Source organism: Geotrypetes seraphini, chromosome 3 (genome assembly GCF_902459505.1).
Source record: "Geotrypetes seraphini chromosome 3, aGeoSer1.1, whole genome shotgun sequence".
Classification (NCBI taxonomy): Eukaryota; Metazoa; Chordata; class Amphibia; order Gymnophiona; family Dermophiidae; genus Geotrypetes; species Geotrypetes seraphini.
In genome coordinates, this window is record NC_047086.1 from 54,229,026 (window position 1) to 54,253,740 (window position 24,715).

The following is a 24,715-nucleotide window of genomic DNA, read 5'->3' on the forward strand; positions in this document are numbered from 1 at the left end:
TATGAACCAAGGACCAAGTGGTAGCCTTACAGATTTCTTCAAGCGGAGTTGAGCGGAGGAAAGCAACAGACGCCGCCATCGCTCTGACCTTGTGACCTGTGTCTCTACCCGGCAGGGAGAGACCAGCCTGAGCGTAACAGAAAGAGATACAAGCGGCCAACCAGTTAGAAATGGTCCGCTTAGAAACAGAGCGACCCAAGCGATTAGGATCGAAAGAGAGGAACAGCTGGGGAGCAGAACGATGAGGAGCGGTGCGCTTCAAGTAGAAGGCCAGCGCACGCTTACAATCAAGAGAATTCACAGCCACTTCTCCAGGGTGAGAATGGGGCTTCGGAAAAAAACACAGGAAGAACAATGGATTGGTTGATGTGAACCTCAGAAACAACCTTAGGCAAGAACTTAGGATGGGTACGTAGAACCATCTTATCATGATGGAAGACAGTGAAAGGTGGGTCCGCCACCAAGGCTTGAAGCTCACTGACCCGACGGGCAGAAGTGAGAGCAATAAGAAACACAACCTTCCAAGTAAGATACTTCAAGTGAGCCCGCGCTAGCGGCTTGAACGGAGGTTTCATCAAGTGAGCAAGGACCATGTTAAGATCCCAAACCACAGGAGGAGGTTTAAGGGGCGGATGAACGTGGAAAGGCCTTTCATGAAGCGGGAAACCACAGGATGAACAGAGATAGGCTTCCCGTCAATCGGCTGATGAAAAGCAGCAATGGCACTAAGGTGAACTCGAACCGAAGAGGACTTGAGTCCAGCACCAGAAAAGTGTAACAGATAATCCAGGACAGCAGATAAGGAGGCAGATATTGGCTCCTGCTGCCGAGTAGCACACCAGGAAGAAAAGCGGGTCCACTTCTGATGGTAACATTGGCGAGTGGACTCCTTCCGAGACGTCTCCAGGACATCCAGCACAGGATGGGAGAACTGGAACAAGGGCATTATATCTCGAGGAACCAAGCTGTTAAGTGCAGAGACTGGAGGTTGGGTTGAAGTAGAGAACCCCGACTCTGCGTAAGCAGAGAAGGAAAAACAGGCAGAAGAAAAGGCTCCCTGGAACTGAGTTGTAACAGAAGGGAGAACCACGGCTGTCGGGGCCACCAAGGAGCTATCAGGATCATGGTAGCACGCGTGGACTTGAGCCTGATGAGAGTCTTCAGAATCAGAGGGAATAGAGGGAACGCATACAGAAACAGGTTTGTCCAATCCAGTAGAAAAGCATCCGTCTCGAGCCTGAGAGGGGTGTAAACCCTGGAGCAGAAGCGGGGCAACTTGTGATTGAGGGGGGACGTGAACAGATCGACGTCCGAAGTCCCCCAACGAGCAAACACCTGACGCAGGGTCAAGGAATGGATGGACCACTCATGAGGCTGCAGAAGACGACTCAACTTTTCAGCCAGACAATTGTGCTGGCCCTGAATGTAGACCGCTCGAAGGAATATGTTGCAGCGGATGGCACAATCCCATAGCCACATCGCCTCCTGGCACAGGGACAGGGACCCCATGCCCCCTTGTTTGTTGATATAATACATGGCGACCTGGTTGTCCGTGCGGACCAGCACCACACGGTCGCAAAGCAGGTGACAAAAAGCTTTCAGGGCGAGGAAAATTGCTCGAAGCTCCAACAGATTGATGTGACAAAGGCGGAAGGCACTGGACCAAAGACCTTGAGTGCGAAGACCGTCCAGATGAGCCCCCCAAGCATAGACCGACGAGTCCGTCGTGAGGACCTTCTGCAGAGGGGGAGCATGAAACAGAAAACCTCTAGAAAGATTGGAAGAGAGCATCCACCAACGGAGAGATTGCTTCAACAAAGGAGTCACGACAATGAGTCGAGAGACAGGACCCTGGTTCCATTGAGACGCTAGAGCCCATTGAGGAATACGGAGGTGAAGTCTGGCAAGAGGAGTCACGTGAACCGTGGAGGCCATGTGACCTAGGAGGACCATCAAGAGCTGGGCCGGGGCCGAGGACAGATGGGCCACCCTCTGGCATAAGCGAACAAGGGCCTCCTGACGAGGCCGAGGCAAGAAGGAGCAGAGACAAACCGTGCCCAGGACCGCTCTGATGAATTCCAGAGACTGGGACGGACACAGCTGAGACTTGGGGAAGTTCACCTCGAAGCCGAGGCTCTGAAGGAGCAAAATGGTTTGATTCGTCGCTCGTAGAACTTCCTGGCTTTGATCAACCAGTTGGCGAGGTAGGGAAACACCTGCAGGCCACGGAGACGCAGGGCCACAGCTACTACAACTAGACATTTCGTGAAAACCCTCGGAGAGGCCGCTAGGCTGGAAATGGAGATCCCCCACCCGGAATCTCAGATACCGGCGAGAGGCCGGGTGTATCGGAATGTGCGTATACGCCTCTTTCAGATCCAGTGAGCACAGCCAGTCCCCCTTGTCCAAGAGGGGGTACAATGTAGGAAGGGTGAGCATTCTGAACCATCCCCTTCATAATTCCCTTTTCGGAATTTTTGCGCCGTGGCCGTCGATCTGGATCGATGTTTTGCCCCTGTTTCCAGGTTGAAGTGGATCGTATTGTGATCACTGTTTCCCAGCGTCCCTTCTACTTCTACATCCTGTGCCGGTCCTCGCAGCCTATTTAGAATTAAGTCCAGAATTGCATTTCCCCTCATGTTATCCTTGACAAGTTGCTCCAGGAAGCAATCACCTACAGTTTCCAGAAACTTGGTCTCTCTAGCACAGCCGGAGGTGCCGAGGTTCCATTCTATCCCTGGATAGTTGAAGTCTCCCATGATAACCGTGTTGCCTCCCTTACAGTTAATCCGTCATTTCTCCATCAATTTCTTCGGACTGCCCTGGGGGGGTCGGTAGTAGATGCCTATTCTTGTTTCCGGTCCATTTGTTCCCAGAAGTTTGACCCATAGAGACTAACTTATCTGTCTGTTGTGGCATGTTTTCTCCAGTAGATTCAATTCCCTCTTTGATGTATATGGCAATGCCTTCTCCTTTTTGAGTCCCTCAGTCTCTGTGTTAGTTTATATCCCGGTAGCACCGTGTCCCAGACATTTTCATCAGTCCACCGTTTTCATCAGTCCATCAGTTTCCGTGATGCCGATGAGGTCCACATTATCCTTTTGTGCCACAGCTTCTAATTCACCTATCTTATTTCTGAGGCATTTGTGTACATACACTTGAATTGCAGCCTGTTTCCTTCTTGTGCGTCTTTTCCTCTTGTGTCCCTTTCGGTCTGTCTTGTCTGGTGAGTCTTCCCCTCCATCTTCCTGCACGGTATCCTCTGGGTATACCGGTTCCCAAATCATTGACTCTTTCTCTCTGTCGACTTTCCCCTTCTTCTAAACTTCTCTCTTGATGTTGGTTGCAAGTAGCCTCATTCCGTCTCTGCTGAGCTGGAGTCCATCCTTCCTGTATAGCTTGCTCTTCTTCCAGAACGCCGTCTAGTTGCACACGAAGTGGAATCCTTCTTCCTCACACCAGCGCCGTATCCACGCATTAACTGCTTGCAGCTCCATCTGTCTCTTCTCATCTGCCCTGGGTACCGGCAGGATCTCCGAGAATGCTATCCTCTGCGTTCTGGTCTTCAGCTTCTTTCCTAGCATCCGGAACTGTTCCTTCAGTACTTCTCTGTTGTAGTTCCTGTTGCTCACATTGTTTGTCCCCACACGGATCACCGCTGTCGTATCTTCTTCTTCCACATTGTCAACGATCCTGTCGATGCGGCTCACAATGTCTTCTATCTTGGCTCCTGGTAAACAGGTCGATCCAGTCTTCCTCCCGCTATGTGGCTGTCAACTTGCCTGATGATAGAGTCCCCCACAATGATTGCTGTCCTCTCTATCTTCTCTTGATTCTCCAGCCACAGGTCCGTGTCTTTGGTGTATGCCCATCTCTCCAAGCATAGGTCCGTGTCCTTCGTTCCTATCCATTTCCTCTCATCCTGACGTTCGTCTTCATGTGGGTTTCCTCCGCTGTTTCTAAATCTTGCTGCTGTGTCCCCATTTCTTCCTAGTGGCTGTCCGTCTGGTGGTCCACACTCTCTGTAGGTGTATCCTGCCAGTTCCTCTGTAGCTGGTGTCTTTCCACGGCCTCCTGTAGGCTTCTTCTATGAAGTTCTCCAGATCCCGGACTTCTTCCTCGATGGTGTCCTCCGTCTTGATCTCTGCATTTCTGTCTTCTTCCTCCACTGCTTGAAGTGCCTCCAGTTCCAGTATTCTGCCCCCCAGAAGTCTGACTTGCTTCTTCAGGCTTTCCATTTCTCCGCATCGAGCGCGTACGTAAGACCGCCTCCCAGAAGGGAGGTAGTCATTTAAAATGGAAGGAAAAAAAAAAAAGATTGCTAAAAATCTAAGATGCCCACTGGTATCAAATTTGCACCAAAAAAGCGATATTTCTCTCATTTCCCAAAGTCCAAAAACTGCAATTTTAGGATTTTTTTCAGGAGGGGAAACAGGGGAACATGCAGAAACTCAGAAAACCCCACTTTTTAAAATTTTCCCTGACGTCTCTCACAAGCTGTCAGCTTCTTGTACTCATTGTGACCTGAGACACTGGACTCCACCTGCTCACAGCTCTTTCTAAGTAGCTGTTCGAAAATTCACTGCCACAATGCTGGGAATGCTTTCACAAAGCTGATCTTCAGGCTGCCGGTCAGACTCCTCTGCCTGACTATGCCTCTACCCCAGTGGACCACCAGATTTGCACCAGGATGAGCGAAGGCACGAAAATACAGCTGGCATACTGTAGAACAACGTGCCTAACAGTCTGCGCTCGACCCCTGCTTAACAGAAAGTGAGACTACGTTAGGAACGGCCCTGAGTTCCAAGGAAAACTATGCAGACTGGCTAACTGGTACCCATCTGTCAGCTACAGACTGAAGTCTGTGAATTCTCAAGCTCAAATTTGCTTCAAACGTGAAAATACCCGCAAAGGTGTCAAAACTACATTGAATTTAAAACAATAAAATGGGGAGAGCAGAACACATACAGCTGCAGACATGCTTGCAGACGGAAAGACTGTAGAGGACCCTAAACCGATCAGTGAAGTACTACACAGGTAGAGTGAAAAATCTGGAGTGGATTCCTTCTACAGAGCATGCGAGTATGGGGAAATAACCCTATTGTCTAGAATGTCTCACCTATTGCACTGGAAGAGCCATTTTTGTTATCTGTGGGAATTCCCTTTTCTGCATTTGCAAGCACAATATTTCCCAGGTACTTATTTTGCAATGTTTCAGTATGGCCCAGAGTTACCAGGCAGCACCTGAATAAAAGCGGATTGAAGAAAAGGGCTCCAAGATGATGCTTACACATCACACCTACCCAGAGCCACTCTATCCTCATCATACACATACACACAACCCACCTGCCCTCAGACACTCTGTCCTTTCACACTCAGGCAGCCTGTCCTCTCTCTCTTACATCCCATCTGCTATCAGCCCTGCCATCTGCAGTCAGCCCTTTCTCTCACGCACTCACACATATAGTTTATTATTTCTATCCCGCTTTTGTACAAGGCAGATCACAAAATCACATAAAATTCAAAAGTACAAGATACGTGCATAACCACGTCACAAAACAATCGTTAACAAACACATCAACAAAAGATTCATGACAAAAAATGGAAGATAAGCTGATTACAGTTCAAAGCCACTAAAATCCGCAGCATTAAGAAGCATATTTCATCTGGCAAAAAAGGTGTCGCTTCAATAGTTTCTTAAATTGGCATAAATCTTTTTGCTGTTGAAGATACACTGGAAGCTTATTCCACTCCACCGGTCCAGCACAGGAAAAAAACACTTTTTCCTATTGCTTCATGTTGTAATATTTTATGAGATGGAATAACTAAATCAAAATGGCTTGCAGAACACAATTGCCTAGAAGGGACACATGGCACAATACAATCTTGCAAGTATACCTACAGGAGAAAATTGATTTAAACTTAGATATACTATCAATAACAATATTCCACTGTCAGCCAATACATTGAAATAAAATATGCAGTTACATGCATAAATCTATGAACCCCACACAGTAATCGAATTATTGAATTCTGGGCCATCTGCAGGGCTCGAAGACAGGAAGATGAAATACCCCAAAATACGATGTTACAATAATCTAAGCCCGCTTGGACAATAGATTGAAAAAATACATTAGTAACTTATTAAGCATTCAAAACCTGAAATAAACCTTTCTGATTACACTTTGCACATGAGAGAGAAAAGGACAACTGAAAATCCAGTATCACCCCAAGATATTTGACTTTAGTGGAAAAACCTTTCGTGATGTTTAATACAGTACACTATCAAAAACTTCTAACTGTGCATCCTTTGATATTTTATTTATTTAAAACATTTATATACCACATATCATAAGAACATAAGCAGTGCCTCTGCCGGGTCAGACCACAGGTCCATCCTGCCCAGCAGTCCGCTCCCGCGGTGGCCCAAAAACAGGTCAAGACATCCAAACATCTATGTGGGTTACAAGAGAGAACATATAAACATAACTAAACAAACACACCCTAACATCCCAATACTAACACATCACACTTAGGGGTCCTTTTACTAAGGCGCGCTAGCCGTTTTAATGCATGCTAACGTGTCCATAGACCATAATGGACATGTTAGCGTGCGCTAATATTTAGTGCGTGCTAAAACAGCTAACGCGCTTTAGTAAAAAGACCCCTTAAACTTTCTAAAAAATAATCAATCTTACATAATACCTAAAAGAAAAACCCTAATTCATAAATAAATTCTTAACATAACATTCTTTATGTAAAAGTAAATTAAAATATGCAACCATGATGGCAGTGCTCCCTCACAGATTTTGAAAGGTCTTCTGGAAAAAAAAACTAAGCCTTCAAACACAAAAAAATAAAAAAGAAGAAATTTGACAAACAGAGTCTTGAAGGACACTCCTTAACTGAGGGCCTACCACACCAAAAACACGAGAGAGAATAGCTGCCTTAACTATAGATCGTATAGAACAGTGGTTCCCAACCCTGTGCAGGAGGACCACCAGGCCAGTTGGGTTTTTGGGATAGCCCTAATGAATATGCATGGAATAGATTTGCATGCCTGTCACCTCCATTATATGCAAATCTCTCTCATGCATATTCATTAGGGCTATCCCAAAATCCCAACTGGCCTGGTGGTCCTCCTGCACAGGGTTGGGAACCACTGGTATAGAAGGCACAGCCAACAATTTCTTAGACTGAGACCACAAAGAACGGAAAGGTACATATGAAACCAGTAAAGTAGCCATTAATTTCGGCAGAGCTTGATGCAAGGTACCAATACCAAGATCTTAAATTGAATTCTCCAAACCACTGGAAGCCAATGCAGCTCAGTCAACAATGGGGAAACATGTTCATTACAAGAGATACCACCAATCACACTTGCCACCACATTCTGAGCCACCTGCAGTGCCTTCAATTACTTTTTTGGAAGGCCACATAAAAGGGCATTACAGTAATCTAGATGTGATAGAACAAAACACTGCATAACTTGACAAAAATTGGCTGGAGAAAGCAAACCTTGCAATTTCAGTACCAAACGGATCTTAAAAACATTGTCCTTACCACTGAAACAATGTGACCACAAAATTGTAAAGAGGAATCTAATAAAACTCCCAAACTTTTGATCTCCTGCTGTACTGGAATCAATACCCCATCATACACACAGGTAGATGGGGCATCTACAATTCCAGATGATGATAACCACACAATTTTTGTTTTAGAAACATTTAAAAAGAGACAATTCGTTGACATCCATATAAGATCCTGAGCACACGTGCTCGAGCTGTGTATCTTACCTATGGTGAAGCGCAAGTCTAAGACCTGGGTTTACCCCTCTGAACCCGCAACAACTATTTGGCCCTATGGACGCGTTCGTCGAACATGGGCCTGGAGGAGATCCGGACGGAAAGTCCTTGGCGCGAGGTGGGGGCATGTTGGAGAGCCCCAGCACCTTTTTCGAGGAAACCAGTCTCTCGCCGGAGGAGCGCAACACGCCAGCGCAGCCACTCCCCCGACGAGTGCAGCAGGAAGTGGAGAGTGATGGGAGCATAGCGGCAACCTCTGAGAGCTGCGAAGAAGATCAAGAAGAAGAACTGACGATTAGAAGTTTGTCATCTGCTTCCTTTTTACATCCGACGCCGCGAGGTACACTGAATTTGGCAGGGGAACAGCAAGTACCGGCACCCTTGGAAAAGCCTACAGTTACTGACTTAAACTCTATATGTGAAGCAATTGCCACATTACAGCTTTCCCTGGGGACTCAATTTCAAACATTTTCAACTCATTGTTCTGCTTTATTAACTGAGACATCAACTTTACAACAAAAGGTGGATAAACTAGAGAAAAAATCAACTGAGCAAGATAAAAAATTGGAAATTCTTGGAGCACAAAATCAGCTCCTAATGAATGAAAATGGTAACATTAACTTCAAGATGGTAATTTTGAAAATATTACACAGAGACAAAATTTAAGGTTGATTAATTTTCCTAAATTAATGACAATTTCACCAATAGATATGTTTAAACGATATCTTTCAGAGATTCTGAAAATCCCACAGAATTCATTTCCACCTATTTCAAAAATCTATTATACTAGGTCTTTAAGCCCGTTACATTAACGGGTGCTAGAATAGATATGTGTGTCTATCTTTCTTTCTCTCTCTCCTTGGCCACTGTCTGTCTGTCTTTTTTTTTTTTTTTTGCACACCCCTACTCCTAAAGCAGCCCCTTTTCCCTCTCTCCCTGGTCCCCTGTTGTGCCATGCCTGCCTGCTCTGTGGCCCCCTTCTGTTCCCCCCTCCCAGAGCAAAGCATGATTGCTGCCTACCCCACAGCACACCCATCCCCCCAAAGCAGGCCCCTTTCCCTTTCCCCCTGGCCCCCTGTTGTGCCATGCCTGACTGCTCCAAGGCCCCCTTCTGTCCCCCCCCTCTCCCAGAGCAAAGCATGTTTGCTGTCTGGCCCCCAACATACCCCTCCCCCAAAGCAGCCCCCTTTCCCTCTCCCCCTGGCCCGAGTGAGTGGCTAGAGCTATAGCCTCAGCAGCCCCCTTTCCCTCTCCCCCTGGCCCGAGTGAGTGGTTAGAGCTATAGCCTCAACACCCTGAGGTTATGGGTTCAAATCCCACGCTGCCCCTTGTGACCCTAGGTAAGTCACTTAATCCCCCCATTGCCTCAGGCACATTAGTTTTTTTACATGTATTTATTCAATTTTCTATGCCTTTCTCCCAAGGGAGCTCAGAATGGTTTACATGAATATATTCATAGACTGTAAGCCCACCAGGACAGATAGGGAAAATACCCTCCCCTGCCCCTCAGCATCATTCAAGTTTTTCAAGTTTTATTAGGATTTTATATACCGCCTATCAAGGTTATCTAAGCGGTTTTTACAATCAGGTACTCAAGCATTAAATGGAATATAAGACATCGACACTCCCCCCCCCAAAAAAAAAAAAAAAAAATCTGCTATGGCTCAGTAACCCAACTAAGGATTACATTTCTTATACTGAAGCTGTTTGCCCTGGGGTGTTGAGCTGGTAACATCCTAGGAGCGCTGGTCCTAAACACAGCTATCTGGTCTCAAGGATCCTTGCAAATTAAGCTCTGTACTGATGTCCCCTTGTGGCACTGAGATGTAACTCACGATCACTATCCTCCTTGCACTCTAACTTGTCCAAAGTTTCCCAGGTCCCTTAGTCCCTTGCCGCCTCCCCCTTCCCGCGGTCCCGACAAACCTCTAGCAGCGGCCACAGCACTCTACACATGTACACGGCCTTCTACTGCCCTGATTTGTTCTGCCGCGTCTCTGATGATGTCATCAGAGGGGGGAAGGGGGCAACGACGACGATCTGCCTTACACGGAAAGAATCCTAAGTGCACGCGCCTGAAACCGACTCCTCCTGGCAGCCGCATGGGCCTGAAACCGACAGCCGAGGGCGTCCTGGAGTCCTTTGTAGCGCATGCGCACTCTTGCCGCCACAGCCCAACAGATCAGGGATCAGGAGAGTGCGCATGCGCGCTTAGCATTTTATTATATAGATTTCCTTGGGAAAGAAGAAAAGTCTGGAAGATCAACAAGAACCCGAATTAGATCTATTGGACTTGGCGAACTTAACAGAAAAATCAGATTCAGAACAGATTACATTTGCTACATTATTTGTTCAATTAGCTTTAGATTCAGACAGAGATTGGTTATTGAAGTTGTTCTTTAAATATAAAGATGTATTGTTTCTGAATCAAAAAAATAAGAATATATCCAGATGTATCTAAATTAACGCAAAAAAGGAGGAAACAGTTTTTGCTTTTGAGACCCCAGGTTTTGAAGTTGGGAGCTACTTTTGTATTAAGGTTCCCTTGCAAATGTTTGATTAACTTCAAGGGGGCTAGATATACTTTCTTTGATTCTACACAGTTGACGAGATTTATTTTAGAAAATGAGGTGAGGTCTTCAAGTATCCCTGTTAATATTCAGGAATAAAAGCTCAAGAAGTTTAGTTCAGGTCCATTTCAGGCAACCATCATTTTCCTTAATAAGTGAGGGAATAAAATAGTCTTCAATTTTTATGGAACTCCTTCTTTATATTATTGTGGACTAACAAACAGTTGAAACTTACCTAATTTGCTTTGTTATTATGTTTCCTTTATATTGATATTAGTTGGATGCTGTTGATTTCATATGATTATTATTGTCATAAAAAAATTGAAATTTAATAAAGATTAAAGATTAAAAAAAAGATCCTGAGCACAATCAACAGGAAACTCAAATAAAAACTGCAAATCATCTGCATATAATCAATACTATACTCCGAGGTTGGAAAGTAATTTACCAATCAGGGCCATAAACAAGTTAAATAAGGTAGCTGGATAGGGAGGAACCCTGAGACACCTCACAATCCAAGGGGAAAAAACTCTGATCGTATGCTCCTTCCAGTTGTACAAAAACGCCTACTGCTACAATCAGGCACTGATCAGAAAGTAAGGCAACAGCAGCTCAGACCTGTCAGCAAATTTTGGCTGCAAATGTGGCACAACGAGGCGATTATAGAGAATCGCTTGGAGTGCTCATTTTAATATTAATGACTTCGTTGTACTACATTTGCATGGCAGTATTGGAGACTGGTAGAAAACTTGGAAAAGACCACAGTAAGCCGTTTTAATAATCCACCACTAAAATACATGCACGCTAAACTGGCTGGAACCGGTTTAGCGAGCATTTTAAAGGCACATTTTAGTTTTGAGAATCTGCCCCCTAGTGAGAACTTAGGGTCCTGTGGTATATAAACTTTTATTATTATTATTATTATTACTACTTAGAAACTATTGTACATGTTACATATTCAGAATACCACATCCTAGTTACACATACAAAACAAATATGAAACAAGGGACCACAGATCAGTAATAGAGAGATGAAGGCATAGAAACCTCAAGAAGTCAGACTCAGCATATTCAGCAATACTAGAGAAATAGAAACTAGAGATATCAGAGATGTGCATTTCCAATGACTAACATATTAAGTTTAGAATTAAATACAATTTTCTATATTTATCTGAGCATTTTATTTTCCCATTTGCTTTGGACCCAGTGTCTCTCTTTGGCTTTTCTCTGGAGGGGTTTTCCTAACTTTGCAGGATGTCCTGTTCATTTGACCTTATCTTCTCTCTCCATGTCCCTCTTTCATCTTCCCTCTGCATCCCTACCTGTCCTGTCCAGCATCTATCCTCTGAGTCCTTGTCCCTTTCCTCCCTATAATCAGTATTCCTCTTCAGTGCTGCCATACCCTCTCTGTCCAACATCTACTCCTCCCCAAGTGTTCATCATTTCTTCTCTGTACATCTTTCCATTACCTTTCTATTCTTTTCCATCTGTACCCCCATCTTGTGGCTTCTTTGTTTCCCCCCCTCTCTTCCTAGCTCTCCACTTGCAGCCTGTATATTTCTCCCCCCCCCGATCCAGTTTCTCTCTCTCTCCCTCTCCATTGCCCTCCCTCCAATCTAGCAGCATCTTTCCCTCTTCCATTCTAAGACCAGCAGCACCTCTTATCCTCCCACCCAGGTCCAGCAGTAGCTCTCCTTCTCCCTTCTCCACTTCCAGTCCAGCAACACCACTCACTCTCCCTCTTCCTCTAGGTCCTCCGCTTCCAACACAAAACTGCTTCCTGACAATATACAAAGGCATTTAGTTAGTTGCCACATGAAGCTTGGATTCTCTAGAATAAGGGTGCAATATTTTTGTTTTCTTAATGAAATAGGAAATATAGTACTTACATTGATGGCATTAACCGCACTTTTGTCATAGTATTTCTTCCTTTCATATTTATCCCTGATGAAAAATTCCACAGATCTAAGAAAAGTTAGTTAAGGGAAAATACCAGTAACAATAACTTGCTTACAAGTTGCACTATACAAAAACCACATACATAGTTGAGCAGTAAATTGTTTGCAAATAAAAATACACCAAATACAGGAAATTTAACATTATAGCAGTTAGAAACTAAGCAAAATAAGAAAAAGTGACATTTAGCTCACATCAATGGAGGTTAATGACATTTTTAACTAAGAAAACAAAGAAATCAAGATTTTAAACAAATCCATAAAACTGATCTTCAAATGATAAACCAGTTACTCTATCCAATAAATAATACAGTAATAAACTATTTAGGAAATTTTATTCTTCAAAAAGTAGCAGATTTGTCACTTCAAATAGAATAGATTTAAATAAAATTATTTTCTTCAAGGTGGCCATTTTTCCATCCTCATTAGGAGGAATATTGACTCCACTTATTAAAAATGCATCTTTAGACAAGTCTCCCAGTAAGTTAAAGACCAGTAGCGAGTATACCACTAACTCTCCCCCCACCTTTATTAACCCACGGTAGAGGTTTCTATTGCAGCACAGAGTGCTAAATGATCCAATGATGCTCTCATGTTCATGGTTTTGTATAATATTAAAATCTTTTACAGTGAGTTCTTTTATTTGCTTGTATTGCTTGCTTTGTTACAATTATAATCCTCATTTTTTGTGGTTGGGCATCCTCTTGGTGACATGCTCCCACTCTGAACTCTATTTTCGGAATATAGAGGGTTATAAAAGCATAACATTACACATACAGAACTGTGATGCAGAGTAGAATAGCCACCTAATGGTTAGATTTGTTGTCTGAGAAGCAAGGAAACCATGATTCAAATTGCACTAATGCTCTTTGTGATTGTGGGCAAGACTATCACTAGGGGTCACTGGTGTCTTTTGAATTGGTGCTGGCAGGGTCAGGAGTACCGTAACTTTGGATCACTCTTGCCTAGGAATCTGTAGGCTACTAGGGATTGCAGTCTGGGGAGGGGGAGGGGAAATGGAGCTATTTTCAGCTTTGGTAAGCTCCAGCCGTTTTAAGATGCTGCCCGGGGATATCAATTCATGTTTTAGTAGTCTGATTCTCCCAGGCAGAAAAAATTAGGCCAACTTTTATGTGGTATTTATTATTCAATTTGCATTGTATCAAGATATCCTACATGAATTTGCTATTGAGACAGTCATGGAGAAAGCCACTGCTTGCCCTGGAATCAGTACCATGTAAAATTGCCGTATTTGGGTTTCTGACAGGAAATTGTGACCTGGATTGGCCACTATTGGAAACAAGATACTAGGCTAGATGGACCATTGGTCTGAGCCAGTAGGGCTATTATGCATCCTGCAATGACTTACATTAACATGCTAAAGTGCTCATTTTCAAAAAAACAGATGGCCCAAAAAGAAATGTCCATCTGCCTAGAATGACTAAATCATGATTTTCTAATGGCAGAATCTGGATGTCCTATATTGCAGTTTGCCAAAGGCCCTCAAGGGGACATATTGTGGACGTGTTTAGGGCAGGACTAGGGAGGGCCCATAATAAGGAAATCCAACAGCAATAATTAAACAAGAAGAAAACAACCAAGTCAAAACATCCAGGGTATAAAAAGGTGTCCTGACTGAATAGCTGACCACTGGAAGGACTGAAGTATGAACTCTCATGAATCTCCAGTGGTTACTGTGCCCCTCACTCACCCCTGAAAGTGACACCAGAAAGGGAAACTAGGCTCCCTGACAACATCAGATGTTGTGGGCATTCTGAACATAGCAGCAGGCAGGTTTGAAGGGTAGCTTAGTGGTCTATGCAGTGGCCTGTAAACTAGGGGACTCAAGTTCAAATTCCACTTCAATTCTATTTTTTTACCTTTAAAATGTGAATCTTCCATAAGCAGAGATATGCCTACTGTACCTAAATATTAAAGGCATCTGTATGACTGAGGGCTACTGAGGTGGTGCATTCAGGTACAGTAGGTATTTTCCGGTCTCTGGAGGGCTCAGCTCAGCATTTAAAAATAACAGAGTTGCAGTGGAATATGAACCTCAATGTCCTATAATAAAGTCCATTGCCCTAAACACTAGGGCTGTTCTGCAGGGGTTTCTATGTGGCCATTTTTGTATAAATGCTGCCAGACAGATGTGCATTTAAAATTTGGACATTTTATTTTGGAAAATGGCTATTTATTTTGGACATTCCCACATATTCTCAAACAGGAAACCACAAATTTTTTGCTGCTTGAAAATGGCTGCAAGATGGACTTTTTTGGGAGACAATATGAGCAGGACATCCCAATTCTGTCTTGGACATCCTTTCAAAAATGTACCGTATTTTCACGCAAATAACACGCACCCGTATAAAACGCGCACACGGATATAGCGCGCAGAAATCACGATGATTTGCACAAAAACTTTGATATACCGCGCTCACGGGTATACCGCGCATGCTGCCCGACGCTCCTTTCGCCCGCCCTGACTTTCCGTGCGCTGTCCCGACTCTCCGTTCACCCCCCCTGACTTCCGTGCACTGTCCCCCCTTGAAGGTCTGTCCCCATCCTGAAAGCCTGATGCCCCCCCCCGACGTCCGATACATCCCTCCCCCCCCCCCCCGAAGGACCGCCGACTCACCAACAATATCGGGCCAGGAGGGAGCCCAAATCCTCCTGGCCACGGCGACCCCCTAACCCCACCCCGCACTACATTACGGGCAGGAGGGATCCCAGGCCCTCCTGCCCTCGACGCAAACCCCCCTCCCCCCCAAGAACCTCCGACCGCCCCCCAGCCGACCCGCGATCCCCCTGGCGACCCCCACGACCCCCCCACCCCCCTTCCCCGTACCTTTGGTAGTTGGGCCAGAAGGGAGCCCAAACCCTCCTGGCCACGGCGACCCCCTAACCCCACCCCGCACTACATTACGGGCAGGAGGGATCCCAGGCCCTCCTGCCCTCGACGCAAACCCCCCTCCCCCCCAAGAACCTCCGACCGCCCCCCAGCCGACCCGCGATCCCCCTGGCGACCCCCACGACCCCCCCACCCCCCTTCCCCGTACCTTTAGTAGTTGGCCGGACAGACGGGAGCCAAACCCGCCTGTCCGGCAGGCAGCCAACGAAGGAATGAGGCCGGATTGGCCCATCCATCCTAAAGCTCCGCCTACTGGTGGGACCTAAGGCGCGTGGGCCAATCAGAATAGGCCCTGGAGCCTTAGGTCCCACCTGGGGGCGCGGCCTGAGACACATGGTCGGGTTGGGCCCATGTGCCTCAGGCCGCGCCCCCAGGTGGGACCTAAGGCTCCAGGGCCTATTCTGATTGGCCCACGCGCCTTAGGTCCCACCAGTAGGCGGAGCTTTAGGACGGATGGGCCAATCCGGCCTCATTCCTTCGTTGGCTGCCTGCCGGACAGGCGGGTTTGGCTCCCGTCTGTCCGGCCAACTACTAAAGGTACGGGGAAGGGGGGTGGGGGGGTCGTGGGGGTCGCCAGGGGGATCGCGGGTCGGCTGGGGGGCGGTCGGAGGTTCTTGGGGGGGGAGGGGGGTTTGCGTCGAGGGCAGGAGGGCCTGGGATCCCTCCTGCCCGTAATGTAGTGCGGGGTGGGGTTAGGGGGTCGCCGTGGCCAGGAGGGTTTGGGCTCCCTTCTGGCCCAACTACCAAAGGTACGGGGAAGGGGGGTGGGGGGGTCGTGGGGGTCGCCAGGGGGATCGCGGGTCGGCTGGGAGGCGGTCGGAGGTTCTTGGGGGGGAGGGGGGGTTGCGTCGAGGGCAGGAGGGCCTGGGATCCCTCCTGCCCGTAATGTAGTGTGGGGTGGGGTTAGGGGGTCGCCGTGCTAGGGGGTCGCCGTGGCCAGGAGGGTTTGGGCTCCCTTCTGGCCCAACTACCAAAGGTACGGGGAAGGGGGGTGGGGGGGTCGTGGGGGTCGCCAGGGGGATCGCGGGGCGGCTGGGAGGCGGTCGGAGGTTCTTGGGGGGGAGGGGGGTTTGCGTCGAGGGCAGGAGGGCCTGGGATCCCTCCTGCCCGTAATGTAGTGCGGGGGGGGGTTAGGGGGTCGCCGTGGCCAGGAGGGTTTGGGCTCCCTTCTGGCCCAACTACCAAAGGTACGGGGAAGGGGGGTGGGGGGGTCGTGGGGGTCGCCAGGGGGATCGCGGGTCGGCTGGGAGGCGGTCGGAGGTTCTTGGGGGGGAGGGGGGTTTGCATCGAGGGCAGGAGGGCCTGGGATCCCTCCTGCCCGTAATGTAGTGCGGGGTGGGGTTAGGGGGGTCGCCGTGGCCAGGAGGGTTTGGGCTCCCTTCTGGCCCGATATTGTCGTGAAGTCGGCGGTCGTTCGGGGTGGGGGTGCGAGTGGTCCTGCCGGGGGGGGGGGGATGTATCGGACGTCGGGGAGTCAGCCGGGCAAGAGGGCTTGGGCTCCCTCTTGCTCCGATCGTGGATGCGGGTGTGGGTGGGAGCGCGTGCGAGCGGTCGTTCGGGGTGGGGGTGCGAGTGGTCCTGCCGGGGGGGGGGGATGTATCGGACGTCGGGGAGTCGGCCGGGCAAGAGGGCTTGGGCTCCCTCTTGCTCCGATCGTGGATGCGGGTGCGGATGGGAGCGCGTGCGAGCGGTCGTTCGGGGTGGGGGTGCGAGCGGTCCTGCTGGGGGGGTGAATCGGGCGTCGGGCGGGGTGGGAACTATGTTTTAAAACTTTGGTATACCGCGCTCACGCATATAACGCGCGAGGGGTATGCGCGGTAGGTAAAAACGCGTATAACGCGCGCGTTATATGCGTGAAAATACGGTACATCTGCAGTAGTAACTCACAATTTTGCCATTTAACATGTATTAAGGAGCAAAAATTGTGCACACTGTCTTCTCAGATGAACTGCACATGTAAAGTCTTGTGTTTTACTGCTTATATTAAAATAGAATTACATATTGCTTAAGTCAGTTCTTCAAAGCTTTCTATTAACTTAAACTGGTAATGTGTGTTTACCACTGGAGCTCTCTCTGAAATCAGTTACCACTTGGTAGACAATTAAATTACTAACCAGTCCCACAGAACTAAATCTTCAATTTCCAGACATATCCCACTGACAGAAGAACAACTTTCAAAAGCTCAAACAACCTCAAAGGAGCAGAACTGTTGATTAGCTCAGCTGCACAATAGATCTCATGGAACTGAAGTAATTAAAAAATCTCAGATAAGACCAAAACCCCCAATAATGAAAAGCTTAATATAAAACTTTATCATCTGTCATGCCATGGTACATGCAGCCAATAATTAACCATATTCCACAAGAGAAATTGCACTTCCACATATTCACAATAGCATTTGCTTGACTTCTGTAAACTTAAAAACTATTTTTTTTTTCATGGCAAATCTTATTGTAGTAGCACTGTGAATGTATACAATGTTAGAAGAAAACAGAATCTTAAGTATATTTTCTGCTACTTCTGTCAGTTCTGCCAAAATTCAATAGGGATTCATAAATTTACTGCATCAAGATTTACAAAGACTAGGAGACACTCAAAGTTAAAGGACTTTTAAAACCAATATAGGAAATATTTTTTCACTCGGAGAATAGTTTAGCTCTGGAATGCATTGCCAAAGGATATGTTAAGAGAGGTTAATGTAGCTAGTTTTAAAAAGGTTTGGACAAGTTCCTAGGGGAAAAGTCCAGTTTGCTGTTGAGATAGACATGGGAGAAGCCACTGCTTGCCCTGGATTGGTAGCCTGGAATGTTGCTACTATTTGGGATTTTGCCTTGTACTTGTGACTTGGATTGACCTCTGTGAATACAGGATACTGGGCTAGATGGACCACTGGTCTAACCCGATCAAAAGCCTTTGCATCATCTAAGGAAATGGAGATAATTGGATAATTTTTTGATTGGGCAGAGTGGATCACATGACAAAATAATAGAGTATTGTCAGCACCATACCATTTTTTTCAAAAAAATCAACTTGATCCTTATGTATAAGAAGTTGAATTACTTTTTCTAACCTGAGACTAAGGGCTCCTTTTACAAAGGTGCATTAGGGCCTTAACACATGAATAGCGCGCACTAAAATGCCGCGCACTAGCCGCTACCGCCTCCCTCTTGAGCAGGCTGTATTTTTTGGGTAGCACGCGCTAATCTGGTGTGTGCGCTAAAAATGCTAGCACACCTTTGTAAAAGGAGCCCTAAGTAACTTGGTATAAATTTTATAGTCCAGATTCAATAATGAAATATGTTGATAGTTTTGAACAATTTGAGAATTACTACCAGGTTTGGGTATGACTACAACAGTGTCTTCTGAAAATCTTCCTAATGTAGCAGTTGATAATAAAGCCTGATAGTAATTTGGGAGTTTAGGTGCCAAAAAAGATAATGATTTATAAAATTCAGCAGATATTCCATCTGGTCCTTGAGACTGCTTGGGGTAAAGTTTTAATAGCTATAGAAATTTACTGGATTTGAATTGGTAGGCTAAGATCCTGGAGAAATCTCGATTCTATTTAAAGTAGTTGTACATTCCTCAGAAAGGTGTGAATGTCATTCATGGAAATATTGCATTCATATATATATAGAGGGAGTGGTACAACTCTTTGAAAGCTGATAAAATCTGAGATGTAGAGACAAGTACGTCTCCATTATTTTTTACTAGCAATTCGTAGTTTAATATGATGACCTTTTAAATATGAAGCAAGTAGTTTTCCAGATTTATTAGCCTCAGAATATATTGTATTCTGTTTGAATGAAAATGCTGTGGAGATGTCCGATAGCAGGGTGTAGCATTGAAATATTAATTTGTTAAGATTTTGATATGTATTTACATCAAATTTTGAAATATAAAGTGGACACTATATCATGAATATCTTTTGCCAGCTGCGAGATGGAGGAGTATCCCCATCAAGCAGCTCATATACCCCTAAGGGTATGTGCACCTTGTGTTGAGAACCTCTGTTCTAGAGTACATGTAATAGCAACATGATCTGAGATTGTGATTCCATGAATTTTAGCAGATTTCAACATGAATATAATATCTTTTGATCCAAAAAATAATCCAATCTAGAGTAGGTATGATGAGTAGCAGAATAGAATGTATAATTTCTCACAATGGGGTTAAGTATTCTTCAGAAACCAGACCAGCCTTTAGCTTGAATTAAAGATGTTAATGCCTGTGATAGTGGCTAGCGGTACCCCAGTGATGGATCCAGCGGTTTAATTCTACTTGACATCAACCGTGCAGTTTCCTTTGAGGTCTCTGCTTGCTCAAATCAATTCCAGACTTGGTACTCCAGATTGTGCCAAGAAGCTCTTATCTCACCATGCTATGTAATTAAATACATATATTGCATAGTCTGCTAAGTTAAGCACATTAATCTCATGTTTTCTATTATTTATTAGGTGTGGATTTTGCTAGTTGTTCCATATGTGTTACTCTTCCGTGCTCCCAGGAGCACCCTTAAAATGTTTTAAAATATGCATGATAATGTGGTCTATTTCTTTTCTGACCATACATTATGCTAATATTACTGACTTCTTTTCTCTTATTTTCATGCTCTTTCTATTTTTCTTCTTAGACAGGAGTGTCTGCCTGACCTTACAAATATATCAGTTATCTTTTCTAGACAGAGGAGATATACTCTATGTTTCACCACTGCATATCATATACTATGGCTGATTTACATGTTTTCTCCTTTAATGTGAATGGTCTGAACTATCCCATTAAAAGAAAAAAGATAGCTAATTATGTGTCCAACAAACACCCTGATGTAGTTTTCTTGCAAGAAACCCACCTCCCACCCGCTGCTGCCGCCACGAAATTCCAACTAAAGGGATTTTCCACTCACTTATATTCCCCTGCAACTCATCAAAAGAAAAATGGTGTTTCAATATTTCTCAATGATAAACTTTCTCCCGTTATTCATTCTTTTAAAACAGACACGGAGGGAAGATGGTGTCTGGTACATGCTGCGGTGTACTCAGTGAATTTTGTTTTTCTCAATATATATGGCCCGGTTAAAGATCACCCGGATTTTTTCAAAGAGATTCGGCTGGTGCTGGTTGAATTTGGTTCTTGTTCTCTGATATTGGGAGGAGATTTTAATCAAATCCAAGACTTATATAAGAACATAAGCAATGCCTCTGCTGGGTCAGACCTGAGGTCCATCTTGCCCAGCAGTCCGCTCACGCGGCGGCCCAACAGGTCCAGGACCTGAGCAGTAATCCTCTATTTATACCCTTCTATTCCCTTTTCCAGCAGGAAAATGTCCAATCCTCTCTTAAATCCCAGTACTGTATTCTGCCCTATAACGTCCTCTGGAAGCACATTCCAAGTGTCCACCACACGTTGGGTAAAGAAGAACTTCCTAGCATTTGTATTGAATCTGTCCCCTTTCAACTTTTCCGAATGGCCTCTTGTTCTTTTATTTTTTGAAAGTTTGAAGAATCTGTCCCTTTCTACTCTCTCTATGCCCCTCATGATCTTATAAGTCTCTATCATATCACCTCTAAGTCTCCTCTTCTCCAGGGAAAAGAGACCCAGTTTCTCCAATCTCTCAGCGTATGAAAGGTTTTCCATTCCTTTTATCAGACGTGTCGCTCTTCTCTGAACTCTCTCGAGTAACGCCATATCCTTCTTAAGGTATGGCGACCAAAACTGGACACAGTAATCCAGGTGTGGGCGCACCATCGCCCGATACAGTGGCAGGATAACTTCTTTCGTCCTGGCTGTAATACCCTTCATGATTATACCTAGCATTCTATTCGCTCTCTTAGCGGCCGCTGCGCACTGTGCATTCGGCTTTATTGACTTGTCCACCATTACCCCCAAGTCCCTCTCTTGGGTACTCTCATTCAATAACATCCCTCCCATCGTATAGTTGTATCTCGGGTTTCTGCTTCCTACATGCAATACTTTACATTTCTTAACGTTGAACTTCATTTGCCATTTTGTCGCCCATTCTCCTAGTTTGTTCAAGTCCCTTTGCAATTCCTCACAGTCCTCTTTAGTCCGAGCTCCCCTAAATAGTTTGGTGTCATCTGCAAATTTTATTATCTCACACTTCGTCCCTATTTCTAGATCATTTATGAATATATTAAATAACAGCGGCCCGAGCACCGAGCCCTGCGGAACACCACTCGTGACCCTCCTCCAGTCAGAGTAGTGTCCCTTCAACCCTACCCTTTGTTTCCTACCTGCCAACCAGTTTCTGATCCATCTATATACGTCTCTGTCCACCCCATGGTTCTTCAGTTTCCGGAGTAATCGTTCATGAGGCACCTTGTCAAAGGCTTTTTGGAAATCAAGGTATATGATGTCTATGGGGTCACCTCTGTCCATCTGTTTGTTAATTCCTTCGAAGAAGTGTAGTAAGTTGGTTAGGCACGATCTCCCCCTGCAGAAACCATGTTGGCTGGTTGTCAGAAGTTTGTTTCTTTCCAAGTGATCATTGATGTTTTCTTTTATCAGTGCTTCCGCCATTTTTCCGTGAACCGAGGTCAGACTCACCGGTCTGAAGTTTCCCGGGTCACCTCTTGATCCCTTTTTAAAGATGGGCGTGATGTTGGCTGTCTTCCAATCCTCCGGGATCATGCCTGTTTTCAGGGATAGATTGCATATTTGCTGCAGTAGTTCTGCTATCTCCTCCTTTAGTTCCTTCAGAACCCTTGGATGGATTCCGTCCGGACCTGGAGATTTGTCAATTTTTAGTTTATCTATCTGCCTGCGCACATCTTCAAGGCTCACTTCCATGAGTGTTAATTTTTCTGCTTGATTTCCATTGAAGAATTGCTCAGGTTCCGGTATGTTGGTTGTGTCTTCGTTCGTAAATACAGATGAAAAGAACATGTTCAGTCTTTCCGCAACTTCTTTCTCCTCCTTCACTACTCCCTTCCTGACTCCATCACCCAGCGGTCCCACCTCCTCCCTAGCCGGCTGTTTCCCTTTAACATATCTGAAGAACTGTTTGAAATTTCGAGTCTCCCTGGCTAACTTCTCTTCATACTCTCTTTTGGCTTTTCGAACCACACGGTGACATTCTTTTTGATACTTCCTGTGCTCTATCCAGTTTCCTTCAGTTTTGTCCTTTTTCCATCTCCTGAATGAATTTTTCTTATTACTTATCGCTTCCTTCACTATTTTTGTCATCCATATCGGGTCCTTTATTTGACTCTTTTTGCTCCCCTTTCTGAATCTGGGGATGTACAGATTTTGCGCCTCGCTCACCATGTCCTTGAAAAAAGACCAGGCATGTTCTACCATCCTCCATTTCTTGGAAGTGTTCCTAAGTTTCTTCCTTACCATTTTCCTCATATATTGATAGATCTTCTTCTTGCAAACCCTCCAAATCCAAGTCTTTCACAGCTCTTCATGCTCTAAATGATGCCTTCTCCCTTGTGGATCCTTGGCGCTTACTTCACCCGAAAGGCAGAGAATACACACACTTTTCACCACCACATAATACCTACTCGAGAATTGATTTCTTTCTCCTATCCTCTTCTCTTATTCAAGATCTTACCAATACTATCATACATCCAATCTCTCTCACGGATCATGCTGCCGTCTCTTTATATATTTCCATCTCGGCTCCACGCAAAGAATCCCCCTCTTGGCGCCTGAACAACGCTTTACTCCTAGATGAGGAAACTGTTGAAAAAATCAATTCTTTCACAGCGGAATTTTTTGAAAATAACTCTAAAGATCCTGAAGTCTGTCCTTCCATTGTCTGGGAAGCATACAAAGCAACCCTTAGAGGTGAATTGATAAAAATTGCCTCTTGGAAAAAGAAACAGTCCATGATAAAGGAAAAAGACTTAGAAAATTCTATTAAAACATTAGAATTACAACATATGTCTAATCACCTACATGACCCAGCTACTCTCCAACGTATCCAAAAACTTAAATATGAATATAATACTTTAGTTTCATGTACAGCCAGGCGTGATATCTTCATTTCCAATTCTGGTCATTATATGGGAGATAATCTTATGGGTCGCCCTTTGGCCAGATACCTTAAAATTAAATCCAAAAGACTACATATCACGGCTATTCAAGATCCATCAGGTCAATTAGTCAAAACCAGATCTTTAATCTCCTCTCAATTCGAAAATTTTTATGCTTCATTATACCAATCCGAATTTGCTGCTCCTGAATCAGATATAGACTCCTTTCTTTCCTCCTTAACTCATCCGACCATATCGGATTCTGTTAAATTGGAACTAGATTCCCCAATAACTATATCAGAAATAGAAGCTGCCATATCTTCCCTACCTGCTGGGAAAGCCCCCGGCCCGGATGGCTTTACTAACGCATTCTTTAAACAATTTCGCACCATCTTAGCCCCTCATCTCCTTACATATTATGATTTCCTCCATTCCACTCCGGACAAACAATTCAATTTCACTGAAGCCACCATTGTAATAATTCCTAAACCTGACAGAGACGCCACCTTGGTTAAAAACTTCCGCCCTATCTCTCTCCTTAACTTAGATTACAAGATAATGGCAAAATTACTTGCATTAAGACTTACCAAAGTGATTCCATCTCTTATACATAAAGATCAAACAGGGTTCATTAAACAAAGATATATAGGAGATAACCTGCGCCTCTTTCACCATATTAACGCTCACGCTAAAACAATGTCAGACCCTATAATAGGCCTAGCTATTGATGCTGAAAAAGCCTTTGACCGGGTGGAGTGGCCTTTTCTTTTCCGTGTCCTGAAATGGTATAATTTTGGCTCATTCTTCACGAATTGGATAGAAGCGTTATATCACCAACCCACAGCTCGTATTCTGATTAACAACTCTTTATCCTGGGCAAGTCACTTAATCCCCCATTGCCCCAGGTACGTTAGACAGATTGTGAGCCCACCGGGACAGATAGAGAAAATGCTTGAGTACCTGGTTGTAAAACCGCTTAGATAACCTTGATAGGCGGTATATAAAAACCTAATAAACTTGAAACTTGAAACTTAAATTTTCCCTTCAAAGAGGCACTCGACAGGGCTGTCCTCTCTCACCATTGCTATTTAATTTAGTGTTGGAGCCTCTTCTTTCTGCTATTAGACAAAGCCCCTTAATTAACGGTATTCCCTCCTCTGATCGAGACTTCAAATTAGCAGCCTATGCTGATGATGTTTTAATTTTTCTTAGGAACCCTCTATCCTCTCTTCCTCATCTTATACATATTGTCAAACAATATTCCCTCCTATCCGGATACTCTGTCAATTGGGAGAAATCAGAGATCTTCCCTCTGAATGATAACATTCTTCAATCAGATCTGGCTCATTTTCCCTTCTCATGGTCACATGAAGCTGTGAAATACTTGGGGATTTTAATACATAAGGATCCGGTTCTTGCTCAAGATCTTAATATATCTAAAGTCAAAAATCTAGTTCTAAATACTACATCTCGATGGT

At 45.0% G+C, this 24,715-nt stretch overlaps 1 protein-coding gene across 3 annotated transcripts in view; it reads right to left on the reverse strand.

Annotated features, from left to right (window-relative positions):
• Nucleotides 1-24,715, reverse strand: part of SMAP1 (small ArfGAP 1) — a 324,870-nt gene that overhangs the window by 161,662 nt on the left and 138,493 nt on the right. For all 3 annotated transcript variants that reach the window (XM_033937092.1, XM_033937091.1, XM_033937093.1), the window contains one exon: nt 12,264-12,339. In XM_033937092.1, the coding sequence (XP_033792983.1) occupies nt 12,264-12,339 (76 nt within the window). The remainder of the gene's footprint in view (nt 1-12,263; nt 12,340-24,715) is intronic.